This window comes from Lontra canadensis, unplaced genomic scaffold, assembly GCF_010015895.1.
Source record: "Lontra canadensis isolate GAN:19392208 unplaced genomic scaffold, GSC_riverotter_1.0 scaffold35, whole genome shotgun sequence".
NCBI classification, from domain to species: Eukaryota; Metazoa; Chordata; class Mammalia; order Carnivora; family Mustelidae; genus Lontra; species Lontra canadensis.
In genome coordinates, this window is record NW_022631029.1 from 6,605,076 (window position 1) to 6,619,221 (window position 14,146).

A 14,146-nucleotide genomic window follows, 5' to 3' on the forward strand; every position below is an offset into this window, starting at 1 on the left:
CTGATTCAGCAATATGCTATGTAAGCAAAAAAAGTATTTAAAATATACAGATATTGTGAAAAACTGAAACGGGGCACCTGGGTGGCTCAGTCAGTTAAGCGTCTGACTCTTGGTTTCAGCTGAGATGGTGATCTCAGGGTCAGGAAAGCAAGGGTCAGGTTCTGCCTGAGAGTTGGTCTCTCCCTCTCCTTTTGCCCCTCCCCCACTCGTGCTCTAAATTAATTAATTAATTAATTTAAAAATCTTGAAAAAGAAAAACTGAAATAAACTCAAGTAAATATAGTATAACCTCTAGTTGAAAGATTTAATCTCTTATTTTGAAATTACCAAGAGTATTTAAATTTTACTTTATACAATATAGAAAATTGCTCAAACCTACACATAAGGGAAATGCAAATTAAAACTAAAATTATAAAGCCTTTGAATCTTAATGCAGAGAACTAGAAGAGACAACACATGAACATGTAATTCTCTAGCTTTTACAACGTTTGGTCATTTAAAATGTAAATATGAGCACTTCATTGACGGCTTACTAATTAATTATGAGTCTTCTGCTTTGTTTCCCTCCGGCAATCTGCCAGGCAATGTCTCATGGCAGCCTTTCAATCAAAGGCAATACTGTCTGTCAAAAGGGCCCTCATTAGCTTTATTGCTCCAATTCTGTGCCTCTTGCTTATCATTAGGGATGTTCTCTCCTCATCCTCAGCCTCAGACAGAAAATATAGTTGAATAAAAATAATCAACAAAGGATCCTGGAGAATGAGTTTAATTCCTTGGAAAGTGGTGTGAAGGGCTTCAGGAGCAAACTTGGAAAGGAAAAGACAAAAATGCACTGAGCTGGGAGCATGGCGAAAAGCAGACAACGGTATAGCAGAACAGTTTTGTGGGAAGTTGGCCTCAAGCATAAGGGGGCTTATAATAATGGCAAGCTACAAAACCATGGAGACCAGCAACAGAAAGATGGTCCTGTACGCCATGCTCCAAAAGGGTGGCAAATATCCTACAGATAAAATAGCCTGAAACAGGTAGGCATATATGCAGGGAGGGAGGTCTACTACGTAGAAGCAGACAACAAATCATATCCTGCTAGGAATGTGACTTTGGGGATAATTAAGGTGGTCTGGATTCTTGCTATATTATTTTTTAAAAATTTAAAAGCTAGATGGCCGTTTTAAAATATGCTATAAAAAGGATAATTCTTCAGCCTGGGTGGCTCAGTGGGTTAAACCTCTGCCTTCCGCTTGGGTCCTGGGTCTCAGAGTCCTGGTCTCAGGGTCCTGGGATCGAGCCCCGCATCGGGCTCTCTGCTCAGCAGGGAGCCTGCTTCCCCCTCTCTCTCTGCCTACTTGTGATCTCTGTGTGTCAAATAAATAAATAAAATCTTTAAAAAAAAAAAAAAGATCTAAACCATGTTTGTGCTAGAATGACAGCCTCACTACCCAGCATTTCTCAAAGTAAGGCCTGACAACCATTTAGAGTACTTTTTGAAAATACAGATTTTTGGTTTTCATACTACACTTAATAGTTAATAACGTATGTCCATGAAGCCCAGTAATCTATATTTTTAAAAGTATTTCAAGTGGGGGCATCTGGGTGATCCAGATCAGTTAAGGGCCTGCCTTCAACTCAGGTCATAATCCCAGGATCCTGGGATGGAGTCCCACAACGGGCTCCCTGCTCCTTCCTCTTTCCTCTGCCATCCCCCACCCTCCCCACTTGGGCTCACTGGCTATCTCTCTGTCAAATAAATAAATAAGATCTTAAAAAAAAAAAAAAAAAGAAGTATTCCAAGAGATTCAAGTGATCCTAAAGTTTGAAAGCCGTTACCCGAGACTTACTGTGGTAATATCTAAAAAATGAAAATCAGAAGGAGACTTCGAAGGCAGGGAATAAAAGTAGAAAAAAAAGTAGGTCTGAGCATATCTGCAAGAAATAAATGTTGGCAGCAAATTGTGTCACAGGTAAAAATAAAAGGCCACTTCTCACATTAAGACAAATCCTGAACTTTGTTAACTAAGCCTAGATTCACCACTGTCAACCAAAACTAATAAAACACAAAATATTTTCAATCAATCATCTCTTTAAAAGGCATGAAACAGGATTACAATGCACAGTAATGTGTACAGAACTCTAAGAATAAACAGGATTCTAATCTCTCTGCAGGAGGACACTGACATTTACTGAGTTGAGTTTGGCTGTATTTAATCTCTACTTCAGGAAATGTTATCAGATTTCCATAGGATGTCAAAATCCCCCAGTTTGGTATCCCTCAGTTATATATAACATTAGCCCAAAGCTTTCTCCTTTAACATAAACCTACAAATAAGGCACTCACTTCTGACTATTTAGAGACATGCAGAAAGATCACATTCAAACACTCTGGAATCTTAATCTATATTGTCTGTTCAGTGTTCCCACTTAACCTCATAAGTGATAAGCCAGCTTGACATCACTGAAAGCTGAAAGAAAGCAGGAAGAAAGAAAGCAGGAAGTAAGAAAGAACCAAACAGAAACAAGAGAAAAAGAGAACATTTGGCCATTAGAGAAGGAAATGAGCAAACTTTGGAGATAGACTGTGAGGTTAACTGGAGAACACAAACAAGGTTCACAGGGGTATGCTGGGCCTGGGGAAAGCTGGAGGCACTGTCAAGATAACAGGCCACTATTCAGACTTCCAAATGGGTGGGTGGTCACTAAAATATGCACGGTCAGACTGTAAGTGATCCACTCCCTGCAAGCATGTAAGTCTGGGGGAGGGGTGAGTGTGCACGACAACTAAGTGTCTAATGACACCAGAAAGGGGAGGATTCTGGTACAGTGAGTAAAAGACTTGGAAAAATTCTTTTTTTTTTTTCTCTAAGATTTTATTTATTTATTTGACAGAGATAGAGAGATCACAAGCAGAGAGGCAGGCAGAAATAGAGGGAGAAGCAGGCTCCCCGCTGAGCAGAGAGCCAATGTGAGACTTGATCCCAAGACCCTAGGACCATGACCTGAGCCAAAGGCACACTTAACCCACTGAGCCACCCAGGTGCCCCAAGACTTGGAAAAATTCTTACTCCCCACTCCTCTTAAAGTCTTCAACTTTAACCTTTATTTCTTTCTTGGCCTCCCTTTTAATTTAAAGACATCTTACTTTACATATCCTTCTAAACTCTTTCACCTAAAAATATTCCATTGCACTGGTGCATGTTCCAGAACAAGCAAGTTCCAGAAGAGGTGACTTAGAAGTCATCTCACTTTGAGACTGTCCTCAAGTACACCTCGGGATTTAGGACACAAAATGAACAAGAAAATAAGAGAGTCCCATGTGGGAATCGAGAGCTAACAGTAGGGTACAAATCATATCCGAGAGTAGTTAGCCATGCTGTCAATCCTAGCTCACGGAACACCCTGGAAGAGTTCCGACACCACAGCCAGAAGCAGAGGTGCAAAACAGCAGCCACATCTGGTGACAACACTCTTGTGCTCACTGCATCAATTATCCGCTATCTATTAAGCACACACCCACACATAAAAAGTTCAGCAAATACACAAAGTCTGTATCACTTGCTATTCACTATAAATAAATCATTTACTTACAAACTTGTCCTATTTATCAATGTGAGCACTTACTTGCCTTTTCCAGCCATATTTTAAACTACCCAAATTACATGCGTATTCTCCTAGAAAGATGCCAAGACTGCACTTCACATAAACACAACTAAAACCTCAAAACGACTTCAAGTCAATTCCCCCCAGCACCCCCTTCAGCCCCCTGCCTGTGAAGGGACTCCCCGCCCTCCCTGAACTTTGGAACCATCACCATGAAACCCCCACTAGTCTCAGCAGCTAAACGTCCCACACAGAGGTGGCAGAAACCCCAGAGCTCAAGAGATAAAGCACCAAGAGAGACAGGGTGAGAAAAGGGAAAGAGGAGAGTGAAGGGAAAATGCAACACTCCAAGAACAGCAGCAATGACTCTCTCCTAGCTGCACCACTGCCGGAGGAATGTCTGCACTCCTGAGCTGGGATCCTCTCGTCTGTGTCCCGAGGACAGCACACTAGACATCTCTCATTCTGAAGGCCTGGCTCACGAAAACACTTGAACTGCTGTTTTTTAGCACAACGTTAAGTTCACAATACCCATTTATATATTTCACAGTGAGCCAACCTTCTAATTTGCTAAGAATACACACTCATCTAGATACACACATTATCTAGACACAACTACTGAGAAGTAATTTGCCTAATAAATGGAAAAATTGTTCAAGATTTCTCCTGGATGTAGGTACAAAGTAAACCAGAAAACCAAACAAAGTTTCCACTTTGCACATTAATTATAATGTGCTTTTAAAATTCTCTAACACTATACAAAGAAGGCAGATGATTTAACATTAAATAATTTAAATATCACATCAAGACATACAAATAAACACGAAAACTTACCATCCCTGTTCATTTTTATACTTGTAAGCAGCCCCAAGAATGTGACACAAGGTGCCTCCAGCTTTGAAATCCATGAAACATTTTGCCTAAAAATGACAGAAGTTACACATGAGAAAAATAAAAGTTCTGACAAAATTAGTCATGTCTGAATTCAAAGTTTTATAAACTCAAAAGTTATAAACTGGTAGCTTAACCTCATTATATACTTTCTGGTACCAAATAAGATATAAGGAAATTTTTTCCAAAAGCGAATTAAAAATTCTTTTAATTCAATTTATTACTCTTTTAGTAAACAGTCTCTTAAAAACAAGATACACAAAAGAAAAATCAAGATGTTTCAGCAGGAAACACTAATGGACAGAAAATATTGATACACTACAAACCCCACTGATAAATATAAAATGTGATTTTTAAAATGTATAAAATCCCAGTAAAACATAATTTCCAACAATATGATTTTCCTGTAGAGTAAGAAATATTGGTATACATTAGACTTTGTTCCCAAATTAGGTCCCTCACTTAAATTATGCAAAAATTACAACTGAACTCTTGTGATAATATTTTAATGACCACGAAACACAGTGTTAATTGTATGTAAAATTATAGCTAAAATCTGTGCAACAATTTGAAAGAGATGTGCACTTTGTGGATTATAAAAGTAATGATCAAATAAATCAAATGCTGAATGACTTCTACACTATGGAAGTAAAAGTTTCATATAAACTGATCATCAAATATGCTAATAAGATGAAAGTATCAGAAATACAGCATGCACAAGATGGGATCGGGAGGGAGACAAACCATAAGAAACTCTTAATCTCACAAAACAAACTGAGGGCTGCTGGGGGATGGGAGGGTAGGGAGAGGGTGGTTGGGTGATGGACACTGTGAAGAGTATGTGATATGGTGAGTGCTGTGAAATGTGCAAGCCTGATGATTCACAGACCTGTATCCCTGGGGCAAATAATACATTACATGTTAATAAAAATAATTTTAAAAATAAATAAAAGAAATAAACCCCTCCAAAAAAGAAATACAGCATGCATTTTTTTTTCCTTCAAAATGATTCTTACAAAATAATATAATGAAAAGAACTCCACGATGTCAAATATAAGAAGGCAAAAAACAGAACAGTGGTTGCTAGGGGTTGGGGAGAGAGTGAAGAGTTATGGTTCAATGAGTACAGAGTTACAATCTGGGAAAAAGACAAAGTTCTGGAGATGGATGGTAGTAACAGTTGGACAACAATGTGAATAATGCCACTGAACTACACACTTAAAGTTATTAAAATATTTTACTATAATGAAAAAATAAAAAACATTTTAAAAAATAAAAAACACTTAGAAAATCATTAAGATGAGCTCTTCCAAGTCATTCTGGTTTTCCTGTTGCTTTTTAAATACGTAGGTTTGAGTTCCTCATTTCTTGCCAACACTATTCCCAGTACACCCCAAATGCTGCATTACATATTCCTAAGCAAATACATCCAGGTGCAATTCTTACCATTGACAACATGTTATTTATCTAGGAAAATGAACAAGTTATTAAAATCTTCTAGTGTTGGCATCTTAAATTAGAATAATGTGCTGGAAGGTGTCTACAAGAGCAGAATGAAACAGTTCTGAGCCTTCTCTGAACCTGCAGAGGCTGGGCTGAAATGTTCTCTCCAACCACACAGGCATATCACTACTATGCACATGCAAACCACTCAGCGTTAATACTGAAATGACTGGTTTATACATTTATCTCTAATATGAATTCCTTGATGACAGGAACAATGTCCTATTCAAATCTTTAACATCAGTATTCAACAGAGTGCCTGACAATGTAGGTAATCCATAAAACTTTTTCAATAGTTCAAGTATACTAAAATAATTTAAAAACTCATAGCTCAAAAAACAACCACCAAAAAAACACTCATAAGTGTCAAAAAAAAAAAAAAAATCAGAGCCATGCTACATATTGATCAGACCAGAACAATATAAAACACCTATACACGTAATTGAAAATTAAGGCCAATTTCTGGACAGGTAATAAATTTGAGAAATTAAAATATCAGATATATGCTTAAGACAGACACATTAACTTCTATCAGCCACTACAGGAACAAGTGTTAAGTGAAGTAGAAAATGAGACTTCCAATTTTCCAGAGGTATCACCTGAATAAAGGGAAAGAAAAAGGGAAACCCAGGAACCTGGCAAGGGCACCAGTTCCAGTAATGAAGGGCAAAAAGGAAAACATAAGACCATAAAAATGTGACAGGAAAAAACCAAAAAGGGACACTCACCACACATCAAGGATTCTTAGAGCCTGCATGGGAATGGATTTGGGACTCTGGTCCCAAGGATAAGCTCAGTATCAAAATCACCCGGATAAAAAAGTAGTCAATCAGAATCCGGGGGCGGCAAGTTGGAGGCAGAGACAAGAGACTTCGCAGGGTCACCCATGGGGCCCTGACTGCATCCCCTCACCCAACCCTCAGCCCAACCACCCCCACCCTGAAGAGGCCCTACCCTAACTGACACTGGATGTAATTCGAATACAAAAACTCATGTGCTTAGACGTTCTCCGAAGGAACAGCATGGACTGTTCATTGTAAATTCCTCTTGATTAGTACTGAAAAACTTAAAGAATAAAAGGGCAAGAGGTTTCCAAAACTTGAGCTTCCCAGAGCCAGCAAGATGCTGCTTTGCCTGAGTTATCTCAGTAGCTACACACCCCAATCAGAGTTTAGGGATCAAGGACAGCTCTAACAGGCTGCTTCTATTCCCAGCTGTGTGACTACACTGCTTTTGATAAGCTGTTCTATCTCTGGTTAACTCTTTGGAAAATTAATCTCATCTTATTCTGGATGTACGTAAGTGGTCTCATCCTACCTATTTATAACCCACCTAAAATTCTGCTGAGCTGATGAAACCCAGAAAAAAGACAGAACTAACCGCAATACATAAAAGTGCTTAAAATTTGTACCATAGTGTCCTTATTTATTTCTCTGGCTTATTTATTAATGGCAATTCATCTTAATTGGAAAAAAGGAGGAGGATGTATACCTGTGTAGATAGGACATACACATCTATAATGCCGTGTTCTGGTCTATTAGTCAATATGATGGTGCAAGAAAGTAAGTATGAGAAAGTGAATAAAGGAACAGAAACTGGGAATGTCCAAGACATCAAGAAAGTTCACAGAAAATCACAATGTCATCTTCACACCTTGAAAAGCTGTGGGGAAAAAAGGCACGTTGCTTAGACTCCAGAACCTTTCTACCTCACAAAAAATGACAAATATTCCACACATTTCTCTGTGTACTTTAACTACTTTGGAATTCAGACAGTGCTTTCTAGAAATTTTTCCCAATGTTATTAATAAGAGAAACTGTAACAGTCTTATAATTAGCACCTCTATTCTTAGCTAATTATTGCTGCAGTACTCTTATTCTTGGGGAGAACAAAAAGTATTATCATTGCCACCAATTACGGATAATTTAAATTTACCACGAGGCACTATATATACATCACTGACAACTTGCCATTTATCTGAAAATGCACAAGTCGTGGCAGTTTTGTAGTACTGGCATCTTAGATGAAAATAACGTACCTCGTTTACTCCTCACAACTATCCTACAAAGTTGACTCTCTTTATCCCATTCTGCAGATGAAAAGTGTTCCTGCCTCCACCAATATGACAGGCTGAACAACCAGAAAACCCTACCACTTCAAATGCATGCTGGACAAACCATAACACACTGTATTTTATTTATTTATTTTTTAAAGATTTTATTTATTTGTTTGAGAGAGAGACAATGAGAGACAGCATGAGCGAGGAGAAGGTCAGAGGGAGACGCAGACTCCCCACAGAGCTAGAAGCCTGGTGCAGGACTTGATCCCGGGACTCCAGGATCATGACCTGAGCTGAAGGCAGTCGCTTAACCAACTGAGCCACGCAGGTGCCCACAGACTTTATTTTAAATGTACAACTGGATCTCTAGGAAGAAATCAAACCCCTAGATGCAAAAATCAAAGAAGACAAAAAATCAAACTAAAAGTCAAAGTGTTAATCTTCTGAGGCATAAAAAACAAAGACCACGCTAGGGTGATAGGGGGTGGGGATGATGAGACTAAACAAGCAAGTAATGACAACGTTGATAAGATAAAGGCCAGGGCTTCCCCATCAAGGCAGGCAGGACAGGGGAATAAAGACTACAGACCTAAGCGAGGGAGCACATCAGAACTAAGGCAATCACCAGCCACACACACAGGGACAGCCAGGACTATCGACACGCTCACTGCACAGAGGAGGGAAAGGATGAGCTAGAAAAAAAATACCTGCCAGCAAAGAAGGTAACAAGCTTCCATCTCAAGACAATTCGAGTTTGGAACTTAACTAACCACTCAGTTAGGAACCCCATGACAATTTAACATAATAATTGGTCCTAAATTTATCAGGTCCTCTGGACTGCCTTAAAAAGCAAATTCTCACCCCAGGCCAACAGGACTCCCAGGTAAAACTCCACTGAAGGAAGTGCTGACATTCCAAAACTCAAATACACAGAAATCTTAATTACATTTTTATTCCCTGAAGTCAAGAGAAAAAAAGAAAAATCCAAAACGTCCTAGAATTTTGCATGATCTTAGCAGAACAATACTATTCTCAGGCACAGCGCATAAAATACCCAAAGTTGGAGGAATCATCACATTCACTGAATTCAACAGTTTTCTAATGTATCTTTGCCAAAGAACTCTTTCAGGAGCAGAAAGCCCAGAAAGAAGTCTATCAGGAAAAACTGTTCAAAGTGAGAAACTTGAAAGCAACAGATTCCTCTTGGACCTCCCCATTTATTCCTCTGTTCCCTCAGCCCCTCAGGTGCTCTGCAAGGAACAATTACAAAACCAGTAATCAGGTCCAATCCCTTTTTCTGATAATTATAGGCCTCTTCTTATCAATTTCCTTCTCCCTAAAACTTATTTACCACACAGCATGGTTTACTAAATCAAATGAAGGAAACCGACTGCCAAAGTTCTCCGGCCCATATTCTTTCCGTTACACCAGACTGACCAAGTTCATGAGAATCTCTGCCATGAAGTCAATCAGACTTACTGGATAGAAATTCCAAAGTGTCCGAGAGAGAGAGCCTATGGACTGTGACTCATCTAAAATGTCCCAAAATTATACTACCCAACCTCATTTGTAGAAATGGCTCTGACAGTAAATTTTACCTTCAAAGTATTTACATGTATTCCAAAGTTATATATTAAAATGTATTAAGTTCCTCTGACAGTTTGAAAATAAATTCCAAAAAATGTAATGCACATCCCTGAAAATCAGTGTATCCATCTCAATGTACCTCCTTTTGAGGAGTAGTAATTTCACCAAGTTTTCTGATCATTGCTTTAAAATGTCAGCACTGCTTTACATTTCTGTAGGTATTTTAAGCAAAGATCAATTTCTCAAAGTAGATATTGTTCAGTTCTCCAGCTAACTTCAATAACAGCCTTTCACTCTTCCTATCTTTGAGACAGTTACCAACATCCCAACTAAGTCATGTCAATAAATACATACTAAACACTTGCAGTGAGTAGGAAAGTAAAGCAAATCTTAGCAATATTTAATTGATAAAATTTGGCTTCAATTCAAAGGACACTACAACATTTTGTTAGTCCTCAGGTTTACATAAAATACACTGTTCTCAGATATGAGTTGAGCTGAAACAGAAGACCCAGCTAGCTCTTTGGGACCTTCCTTAAGAGCTAGAGGCGATGGCAAACACTAGTATAATAAATGTTCAAACAACAAGTCTACCTTATATCTACATTTTCACTTTATCCAAGAAAACTGCTAGAACAAGCTAGCAATCTATTTTTCATGTTAAGTACTAAATACCACTTCTAATTTCTCAAGAGCTTTCACTATCCCCTATCTTGTGATTCCCACAGTTACATCATAGTGTCAGTAGAGCAAGAAACACTTTCCCAGTAGTAGTACAGGTGAAAGTAACTTCCCCCAAGGTCAGAGGGCTAGGACATAGCTATTTAGCTCCTAAGCCCAGGGTTCTTTCATAACGCCTGGTTCCAGAAACTGATCTGAGGCAATTCCATATGTTACATTATTTCGATTTAAGAAATGAATGAGCTTTATTATGGCAAAATCAACAGCTTTTAAACTTTCTCAAGACTTCTGATTCAAGTCAGATTAAAGAGACCTGTACTTTATCTCTGATCTCTAAAACTTAAAATGAAGCTTAAAAAATCATTACAGGAAATATACTGAGCTAAGTATCCAGAACTGTCCAGCTGACAACTAAAAATGCTAATATAATACACAAAACTTATTCTAACAAAAGTAAAAAAAAAAATAGGAAATCTCTGAAAGATAACTTGCTGGCCATGAAAAATAACAGCACAGAAACATCAATGACAGTACTGACAAAGAACATAGTCTTTAAAAAAGCATTTTGTACAAATTTTTTTTTTTAAGATTTATTTATTTGACAGAGAGAGATCACAAGTAGACGGAGAGGCAGGCAGAGAGAGAGAGAGAGAGGGAAACAGGCTCCCCGCTGAGCAGAGAGCCCGATGCGGCACTCAATCCCAAGACCCTGAGATCATGACCTGAGCCAAAGGCAGCGGCTTAACCCACTGAGCCACCCAGGCGCCCTAAAAAAGCATTTTGGAAAATTCCACCAACAAATGTCTGCAGCATTCATCAAGCAACAACAGCAATCCTTAGACATGGGAGAGAATCTATCTACCAGAGTTATTAGCACATTAAAACACACAAACTGCCCTGTTTTTTTTTTATTTTTTTAATTTATTTTCAGCATAACAGCATTCATTGTTTTTGCACTACACCCAGTGCTCCATGCGAACTGCCCTGTTTTTAACAAAAAAATTACAGAGCATACAAAAAAGAAATAGGGAGGTATGGGCCATTCAGAGGGAAAAAAAAAATTGATAGAGACCATCCTAGAGGAAAGAAAAAGGAACAAAGAAAAATAAACACAGTATAAGGGACCAATGGAACAGCACCAAATTTACAAATATACATATTATGGGACTCCCAAAAGAGAGAAAAGAACATCAAATATCTGAAAAAAAAATTATGGCTAAAACATGCCAATTTTATGAAGAATGTGAATTTATACATACAGGAAATTCAACAACCTCCAAGCTGGATAAAATCAGAGATCCACACCAAGACACTTTATATTCAAACTGTCAAAAAACAGAGACAATGGATCTAAAAAACAGGGAGAGAGACGTGACTTGTCATATACAAGGAACTCTAAATAACATTAACACCCAATTTCTATTCAGAAATCATGAAGGCCAAAAGGTAATGAAAAGATAAAGGCAAAGTGCTGAAAGAAAAAATAACTTGTCAATCAAAGTTTGAATCCTGCAAAACTGCCTTCAAAAATGAAAGAGATGGGGTGCCTGGATGGCTCAATGGGTTAAAGCCTCTGCCTTCGGCCCAGGTCATGATCCCAGGGTCCTGGGATTGAGCCCCACGTTGGGCTCTCTGCTCGGCAGGGGGCCTGCTTCCCCCTCCCTCTCTGCCTGCCTCTCTGCCTACTTGTGATCTCTGTCTGTAAAATAAATAAGTAAAATCTTTAAAAAAAAAAAAAAAAAGAGAGAGAGTGCAACTCTTGTCCTTGGGGTTGTGAGTTTGAGCCCCACACTGGGTGTAGAGATTACTTAAAAATAAATCTTTAAGGACCTAGGTGGCTCAGTGGGTTAAGTGTCTGCCTTCAGCTTAGGTCATGATCTTGGGGTTGGGGGCGGTTTCCTGGGATTGAGCCCCACATCAGGCTCCCTGCTCGGAGAGGAGCCTGTTTCTCCCTCTTCCTCTGTACCGCCCCAGTCGTGTGTGCACATGCTTTCTCTCCCTCTCAAATAAATAAAATCTTTAAAATAAAAGAAAATCTAAAAATTAAAGTAAAATCTTTAAAAAAAATAAGGAAGAGATGAAAAGATGCTCCACATCATTTGTAACCAGGGAAACGCAAATTAGAATGAGATACCATAATAGAATAGTCAAAATCCAGAACACTGACAACACCAAATTCCGGTAAGAAATGGAATATTATTCAGTGCTAAGAAAAATCGGCTAGCAAGCAATTAAAAGAGAGTGCCTTCAAGGGCATAATACTAAGTGAAAGTAGACAACCTAAAAAGACTACATACTACATATTCCAATTATATGACTCTCAGGAAAAGGCAAAACTATGGACAGTAAAAGGATCTATGGTTGTCAGAGGTTAGTGTGGGCAGAAGGAATGAACAGGAGGAGCATAGAGGACTTTCAGGACAGTGAAACTATCCTGTGTCATACTATAATGGTGGATATATGTCATTATACATTTGTCAAAACCTGTAGAATGGGGATGCCTGGGTGGCTCAGTGGGTTAAGCCTCTGCCTTTGGCTCAGGTCATGATCTCAGGGTCCTGGGATCAAGACCCACAACGGGCTCTCTGCTCAGCGGGGGGCCTGATTCCCCTCCCCCTTTGCCTGCCTCTCTGCCTACTTGTGATCTCTCTCTGTCAAATAAATAAAATTTCTCCAAAAATCCAAATTACCAAAGCTGACACAATAAAGAGAATCTGAACCCTGTATCTGTTGAGAAAATTGAACTAGCAAATTAAGGCCCATTATACATAAAAAGGATAACATATCATGATTAAGTAGGGTTTACCCTGTTATACCAGGTTGATGAACTGAAAAATGAGTGAATGAAGCTCATCATATCAATAGAATATAAGAAAAACCTCTTGATCATCTCAGAAGATGCAGAAAAAGCACATGATAAAATCCAACAGTCATGTGCCTTAAAAGCACTTAGCAAACTAGGCATACTAGGGAACTTCCACAATCTGAATTAAGATCACATATGAAAAACTTACAGCTACTATCATATTTAATAGTGCAAAACTTGTTTTCCATTAACAAGAATAAGGTTAGAATTCCTGTCTTAAACATTTCTTTTTTAGTGATCTCTACACCTTATATGGGGCTCACACTCACAACTCCCAAATCAAGAGCCACGTGCTCTACCAACTGAGCCAGCCAGAAGCCCCCTGTCTTAACCATTTCTAGATGATGTTGAGTCAGAGGCGCTACCCAGTACAATGGGGCAAGAAAAAGAAATTAAAAGCATAAAGATTGGGGAGGGGAACTTGTCATAAAGTTACAGTACTCAAAAACATGGTATTAACGAAAACATGTACCTTTCAATCAATAGCAAAAACCACCCAGATACACACTCACACATCTGGTCAACTAATTTTCAGCTAAAGTGGCTAAGAGAATTCAAAGAAGAAAAAATATCTTTACAACAAATGGTAGCTCTAAAACTACTGGATATGGGGCACCTGCATGGCTCACAGGGTTAAGTATCTGCCTTTGGCTAGGGTCATGATCCCGGAGTCCAGGTATCATGGACCAGGCCCCACATAGGGCTCTCTCTGCTCAGCAGAGAGCCTACTTCTCCCTCTTTCTCTGCCTGCGCCTCTCTCTCTCTCTGTCAAATAAATAAAATCTTTAAAAATAATAATAAAATAAAATAACTCGATATCCATACCGAAAAGAGAACATGAGCCCTTACTATACATAAAAATAACCCAAAACACATAAAACCTAGAATTATAAAATTTCTAGAATAAAATACAAGAAACAGTCTGTGACTCTGGGGTATGCAAAGGTTTCCCTGAACAAATAAAG

General features: G+C 38.7%; 1 protein-coding gene across 3 annotated transcripts in view; it reads right to left on the bottom strand.

The window, feature by feature from the left end:
- The window catches only part of SMARCC1 (SWI/SNF related, matrix associated, actin dependent regulator of chromatin subfamily c member 1), a 170,292-nt gene that overhangs the window by 139,272 nt on the left and 16,874 nt on the right, over positions 1–14,146 (bottom strand). For all 3 annotated transcript variants that reach the window (XM_032867902.1, XM_032867901.1, XM_032867903.1), the window contains exon 3: positions 4,429–4,514. In XM_032867902.1, the coding sequence (XP_032723793.1) occupies positions 4,429–4,514 (86 nt within the window). The remainder of the gene's footprint in view (positions 1–4,428; positions 4,515–14,146) is intronic.